Consider the following 7,053-nt stretch of genomic DNA (forward strand, 5'->3'; position numbering starts at 1 on the left):
CCGTTTGGTTGACTGTTTGCGTTATCTGAGACTCCCCTTCTCCTTTCACTCCAGCATACTGTTTCACATCTAGTTCATAATTGGATCAAGAGAACATTTGTTTTTGCAGACCAAGAGGTCAAAACTCTACTAATAACCACATCACAGCAAAACGCTATTAGCAGGTACATAAACACTGAATTGGTTATAGAAAAGCAGTTCCACAGCTGGTTTGATCCGTTTTATTTTCTTTCATTTAATTGTGTTGGCCTCCCAACTGAGAGCGGGAAGACAAAGACAAGCAGGCTCTGGGATGCCTTATACGTGTTTTTAAATCATTTTATCCCCCATCTGAGGCAGGCTGGGACAACTTCCCAGCCTTCGCCAGAATGCAACAACACAAACAGCTAAGGTTCACTGGGAATTGCTGCCAGTTACTCATGGGGACAGATGATGTTACAGAAGACTGGCAAACACAAAGCCTGCCTTAAAAAAATAAAGGGATGGGGATGATGAGGATCCAGGAAATCACAGAATTATCAGCTTAACTCCAATTGAAGTACTTAGAAGATAACAAGGAGTTGAGCAAGACCTAACGTTTGTTTATCAAGAACGAATCACATCAAATCTCTCGAATTTTTCTCTTGTGACACGGTCATAGGACTTGTAGGTAGGAGAGCAGAAGCAGACGTCTTACCTGATTTTGCAGAGGCCTCTGATCCTGTCTCATATGACGCTCTCAAAAAAAAGCTAGGGAAGGACGATCTGGACTCAACTATCATAAGGTGGGTGCATTAGGGCTGGGAAAACTGCCAGTGAATTGATCATTGCTCTTTGAACACAGACTGGGAGGACCTCATTGAACTGGATGCCACGGGAACCTGCCCCAGATCTGATATTGTTCGGTATTTTCATTCATGACTTAGCTGATGGCACAGAAAACATGCTGATTAAATCTGCAGGCTACACCGAGCTGAAAGGGACTGCAAGCATGCGGGAGGACAGGATCAGAATTCAAAACAATCCTGACAGGTTAGGAGAAAAAGCCTGAAAAAAAGTATGCAATTCAACAAGAACAAGTGTGAGATAATGCATTTTGGTAAGAATGGTTAACTGGACAAATATCAGATGGAGAAATGAAAAGCACGAAAAGAGAAGAAGGATAGAAGGAATAAAAAGAATTGAACATGAGCCACCTATGGCAAAAGTAAAACGCAGACACGCTAGGATGCACAAACAGGATCAGTGTATATCAGACATGAAGTAATCCCCCACTCTTCTGAGCAGTAAGGCAGCAAATTACTTCTGTATCCCGAGTTAAGCATCACTCTCCAAGAAAGATGATAGTCCAGAAGAGAGTAACAAGAATAACCACAGGCCAAGAACGCATGACCTAAAAGGTACGATAAAAGGAACTGGCATGGTTGAAACTACAGTGGCAAGGACCAAGAAGAGACATGCTGGTAATTTCCAAATATCTAGTAAGCTCCTGCAAAGAAGGAAAGAATGAACTTTCTGCATGTGTTCAGTAAACAGAAAAAGAAGAACAATCATGAAATCAAACTGAAGGAAAAGAAATTTCCGTTTACATTGTAAGAAAAATCTAACAGCAAGGCTGTCAAATAGACTGTCGGGGGAGTTTAGGCATCTCTGTCATTTAAGGTTTTTAAGAATGAGTACGATAAACATCTGTCGGGAAGGGCTTAGGTATCACTGATCCTGCGTAGGGGCAGGAGATGGACTGAATGACCTCTCAAGGTCTTCTCCAACTCTGTACTAAATGACAGCATGATACATAAATGACCATAATAGCAGGAAACCTGCTCTGCTGACACAGGCTGACCGGTGTTATTTGTAACCCGTTGTTGCTGTCAGAGGACAATGTATCTCCTAGGGATGGTCCTACCAAAAAGGACAGAGAGAGTTGTACTCCAGGGTTATTATTTTGGCACTTAAATGAGCAATGGGAAAAAAGCCACTTGTTAAGAAATAAAAGAGCATCAAAGGATAACAGACTACATTGATTATCCTCTAAATAAAGGTTTAAGAATAATCTGTTTTCTGCAATCGCTTTTTAAGTATACCTGCCCTTTTATGTGGGCCACCCCAGTTCTGAAAACAGGAATTACCGCTCAGAGACCACGTAACAGCGCACACTGGTTTTGCTTCTTTAGGGGAGCTACAGGCAAAGCAACCGGCCGGTAGCGAGCGCAAGCAGCTCTCCAGGGCGCTCCTCGGCCCGTATGTACCTTACCCAAGGTCTAGCAGTGCTGGCTGAAAGCACACAGAACAAAAGCAGGTTGTGCAAACATTTTGTCCAGCTAAAATCTCCACGGCACAGGCTAACCAATTAGACAGCTGGAGGTACGCCTGCACTAAAACAACGTAAAACTCCCGTTCTCCAAACCTCTGCAGGGAGGCAGTTATAATGGGATTTAAACCGTGTCAGCAACGCGGCAGGAAAACCTTTTAGCTGATGAGCAAGGCAGAGGAGCCAAAGCAGCCGACCTTCAAAGCCAAGGCCCGGAGGAGCTCTCCAGCAGCAGCCGGGGCGCGAGCCAGGGGACCCCAGCGGCCCCGGAGGTGCCCCTGCCCCGCGGTCGGGCAAGAGCCGAGCCAGGCGTGCCCCTAGGCAGGCGCGGCGGCTCCCCCTGCCCACGGGGGTCCGGGCACCTCCCGCCAGCGCTGCCCGGCTCCCAGGAGCCCCCGCGCAGCCGCCGGCCGCGCTCGCTGCACCTTGCAGCCACGGGCGAGCCGCCCCGGGGTCACCCCTGCAAGGCAAGTCACGTCTGGCGCTTGGCGGGAGCAGCAGAGGAGGGCTGTTTGAACGGCGAGTGGGAAGGAGGGGTCAAGGGCCAGGCGGGCAGGTGGCCTGGCTTCAAGGGCTTCTAAAATTGCAGGAACTGGAAGAGTCGAGTAACCAACACGGGCGTGAGAGGTCCGCGTGCCAATCCCCAGGACAGGCGCAGACACCGTTCAGAAGCCACTACCATAATTTTTCCCCCAGGCCACTATAAATCCGGTGCGTTACTTTAGCGAGTGACAAGATGGGGAAAAGCGACTATTACGTTCTCAGAAAAAACTAGCGGCGAGCATCTCAGGAACATCTGTACTGGGATCGTTGTGCGACTACGCCAGGACAGGGCTCCGAATCCCGGGCTCACAGCTGCTGAACTCGATGCAAAACAGTTTTTCAAGATCAGTTTTTAAGCAGGGATGCTGAGAGTCCTTGCACTGAAGGACCCATCCCATGGGCGAGCTAACGAGTTACCTGGACCGTGCCTCAAGCCGCACGAGCTGCTTGCGGCGAGGAGGGCACTGCCTCCAACGCGACCCACGACAGCAGCACGGCCGCTGACCGCTCCGAAAACCCAGCTCTCCGCTCGCCCCCCCACGTCCTCAGACACCTCCCCAGCATCCGAGGGCCCAGAGGGCTCCTCTGAATTGCTGGAGTCGCAATTTCTCCATGAGCATTTAAACTATGCCCTACAAAGATTTTTGCCTTAAACGTGGGGGGAAAGCAGAGGTGGAAGAGGTGCATCAATGAAGAGAAAGCCGAGGAGCTATCTAGCCAGACGAGGCAGCAGCAACGGCAGGCATCCGCCGGCCGCCCCAGCCCACCAGCAGCTCCGGTGCGGTCCCGGCACCCTGCGCTCCCCGGGGGCTGCACGGCAGGACCCAGGCAGGGACCCTGGCCCCAGTGCATCCCACCCTGCCCGGGCACCGTGCCCTGAGGGCTCCGCAGGGCCGGGGGGTCCCACAGGGTCCTGCGGGACCCCACGGCATCCTTCCACATCAGGGTCCCGCAGGGTCCCGTTGGGTCCCTCCAGGTCCGGATCCCAGCGGGTCCCACAGGATCCCACAGGCTGCTGCTGGGTCAGAACCCCATAGGATCCCACAGCATCCTTCCGCATCACGGTCCCACAGGGTCCCGTTGGGTCCCTGCAAGTCAGAATCCCAGCAGCTGCCACAGGATCCCACGGGGTCCTGTGTGACCCCACCAGGTCCGGATCCCACGGCATCCTTCCACATCAGGGTCCCACAGGGTCCTGCTGGGTTCCTCCAGGTCCAGATCCCAGGGGGCCCTGTGTGACCCTCCTGGGTCTGGATCCCGCGGGGTCCTGTGTGACCCCACCAGGTCCGGATCCCACGGCATCCTTCCACATCAGGGTCCCACAGGGTCCTGCTGGGTCCCTCCCGGTCCAGATCCCAGGGGGCCCTGTGTGACCCCACCAGGTCCGGATCCCGCGGGGTCCTTCCACATCAGGGTCCCACGGGGTCCGGATCCCAGCGCGTCCCACAGGACCCGTCTAGCGCAGGATCCCGCGGGGGGAGGATCCCACAGGATCCCAGCGGGTGCCACCGGATCCTCCCAGCTCAGGGCCCCGCGGGCCGCCCGCAGGCCGGGGTCCCGCCGGCCCAGCCCCCCGGCTCCCCCGCCGGCCCGGCCCGGCTCGGGTCACGCCGAGCGGCCGAGGGGGGCCGCGGCCCCGGCGCAGCCGCCGCAGAGGCGGCGGGAGGGGAGGGCGGCTCGGCCCGGCCCGGCTCGGCTCGGGCCCCCCTTACCTTTGTGCCCGCCGAAGGCGCCGTACCAGGAGAGCGAGAGCAGGGCGCAGAGGCAGCCGAGCAGCAGCGTGAGCGCCGTGCCGCTGCGGAGCCTCATCGCCTCCTCGGCGGCGGGGGCGGCCGCATGTCCCGGGCGCGGCGCGGCGCAGCCTGGGCGGCCCCGGCGAGCGCGGAGCGGGGCGCGCCGCCCGCATGCAGCGCTCCGCTCCCCTCCGCGCCCCTCCGCTCCGCTCCCCTCCGCGCCGCGCCGGGCCGCGCCGGGCCGCGCCGCGCCGGGCGGGCGGGCGGGCGGGGTGGGGCGGGGCCGGGGGCGGGGCCGGGGGCGGGGCCGAGCTGGGAGGGGCGGGGCGGGGCCGCGGCGGGGGAGGTGCCGCGGAGCGACGGCGCCGCCGTGCGGGGGCTGCGGGGGGCGCTGGGGGCGGGTGCACGTCTGTGTGCGGGGGGGGGGGCGTTATGGAGTGGGGGGTGTGAGTGTGTGTGTGTGTGTGTGTGACCGTGTGTGTGTGTGTGACTGTGTGTGTGTGTATGCATGTGAGATTGTGTGAGTGTATGTGCAGGTGTGCGCGTGCATGGGGCTGTGTGTGTGTGTGTGCCTGGGTGTGCACAGTCTGTATGTGAGTGTGCATGTGTGCATGGGTCTGTGTACATGTGTGTACATGCATGTGTGTGTTAGCACGGGTCTGTGTCTGCATGGGTCTGTGTGCGTGTGTATGCATGCGCGTGCGTGCATGCACGTGCCTCTGCGTGCACAGGTCCGTATGTGTGTGTGCCCCAGGTCTATGTGTGTGTGCACAGGTCTGTGTGTGCCACGGGTCTGTGTGTGTGCATGCATGTGTGGGTTGGCATGGGTCTGTGTATGAGTGTGCACAGGTCTGTGTGTGCCACGGGTTGGTGGGTGTGCACATGTGCCTGTGTGTGCATGGGTCTGTGTGTGTGTATGCACAGGTCTATGTGTGCACGGGTGTGTGTGTGTGCACAGGTCTGTGCGTGCATGGGTCTGTATGTGTGTATGCATGTGTGTGTGCCACGGCTCTATGTGTGTGTGCAGAGGTCTGTGTGTGCCATGGGTCTGTGTGTGTATGCAGAGGTCTGTGTGTGCACAGGTGTGTGTGTGTGTGCGCACAGGTCTGTGTGTGTGCATGCATGTGTGTGCATGCACAGAGTGTGTGTGTGCGTGTGTGTGTGCGCACAGCTCTGTGTGTGCATGGGTGTGTGTGGGTGGGTGTGCGTGCATGCACGTGCCTATGCGTACACAGGTCTATGTGTGTGTGTGTGCCTGCATATGCATGTGCACAGGTCAGTGTGTGTGTGTGCATGGCTCCAGAGGGGTGTGCATTTACCTGTGTGTGTGTGTGTGTGTGTGTGTGTGTACACAGGTCTGTGTGTGCCACGGGTCTGTGTGTGTGCATGCATGTGTGTGCGTGCATGGAGTGTGTGTGTGTGTGCGCACAGCTCCATGTGTGCATGGGTGTGTGTGTGTGCGTGCGCGCATGTGCCTGTGTGTCCACAGGTCTATGTGTGTGTGTGTGTGCCTGCATGTGCATGTGCACAGGTCAGTGCGTGTGCATGGCTCCAGAGGGGTGTGCATTTACCTCTGTGTGTGTGTGTGTGTGTGTGTGCGCGCAGGCATCCCCCGCTGCAGGCACGCGTGCCTGGCTCCGCGAGTGTGCGGGCGTCTCTGCGCGGTGGCCGCGGCTCCCTAGCGGGGCGCTGCGCCCGCCGGTGAGCACCCGCGTGCCGGTCCCGGTGTGCGTGGCCCCAGGCCCAGCGGGGTGTCCGGGGGCCCCTGCGCGTCGGGGGAGGCTCTCGGCCCCCGCGAGGGCGGCGCGAGCGCGGCCGGCCGGCCGAAGGAGGCTGCGCGCCGCCTGGGGCCCACGGGCGCTGCAGCCCCGCTCGCTGCGGCCTTGCCGTGCCTTTTCGCTGCCGTTTTTTTGCAATAACCTTTCATTTTAGCTAAGGAAATGGCACCTAACGTTTACGGAGAGCAAATCGATGGCAGACGAGTAGCGCTGGGCATCCCGCGACACCGGCGGGAAGGGGGCCCTCGGGGCGCTCCCGATTTCCTCTTGGGCAGGTGAGGCGCCCGCGGTCACCCCGGCGGGGCGCAGCGCCTTGCCTCGCGCCCGCTCTGGCCAGCTGCAACGGCTGGTTAAAAGCAGGACCCGCGTAAGAGGGAAAGCCCCGATAACACCTGCCTGCAGGAGCCCCCCCTGCCCAGCTACCTCCCTCGAGCCTGTACTTTAGGAAACAAACGGCCCTTTACAGTCTTGACGGGGCCCTCCGACATCTTTTAGGCATCACTGGAGCGAATCAGCAGAGGGAGCCCGGCGGGCGGCGCGGGACGTTTATTAAAGCCCTGCCAGGAGCGAGCCCGGCGCCGTGGCTGAGTCGCCCCGCGTCCCAGCGGCCGGTCCCGGAGGGGCCCGGCGCCTGGCGGGGGCCGGATTTGGGGAACGCGCCGCAGGGTCATTGTGACCCCCCCAAAGCTGAGCACTGCGCTACTTTCTT

The 7,053-nt window shown here is 58.6% G+C and overlaps 1 protein-coding gene across 1 annotated transcript in view; it reads right to left on the reverse strand.

Moving 5' to 3' along the window:
• MGAT4B (alpha-1,3-mannosyl-glycoprotein 4-beta-N-acetylglucosaminyltransferase B) overlaps positions 1-4,769 on the reverse strand; it is a 59,713-nt gene extending 54,944 nt beyond the window's left edge. Inside the window, exon 1 of the mRNA XM_068959386.1 lies at positions 4,546-4,769. Coding sequence (XP_068815487.1) covers positions 4,546-4,642 — 97 coding nt within the window. The 5' untranslated portion in view covers positions 4,643-4,769. The remainder of the gene's footprint in view (positions 1-4,545) is intronic.
• Between the last annotated feature and the right edge of the window lie 2,284 nt (positions 4,770-7,053).

The sequence above is a fragment of the Struthio camelus genome, chromosome 13 (genome assembly GCF_040807025.1).
Source record: "Struthio camelus isolate bStrCam1 chromosome 13, bStrCam1.hap1, whole genome shotgun sequence".
Classification (NCBI taxonomy): Eukaryota; Metazoa; Chordata; class Aves; order Struthioniformes; family Struthionidae; genus Struthio; species Struthio camelus.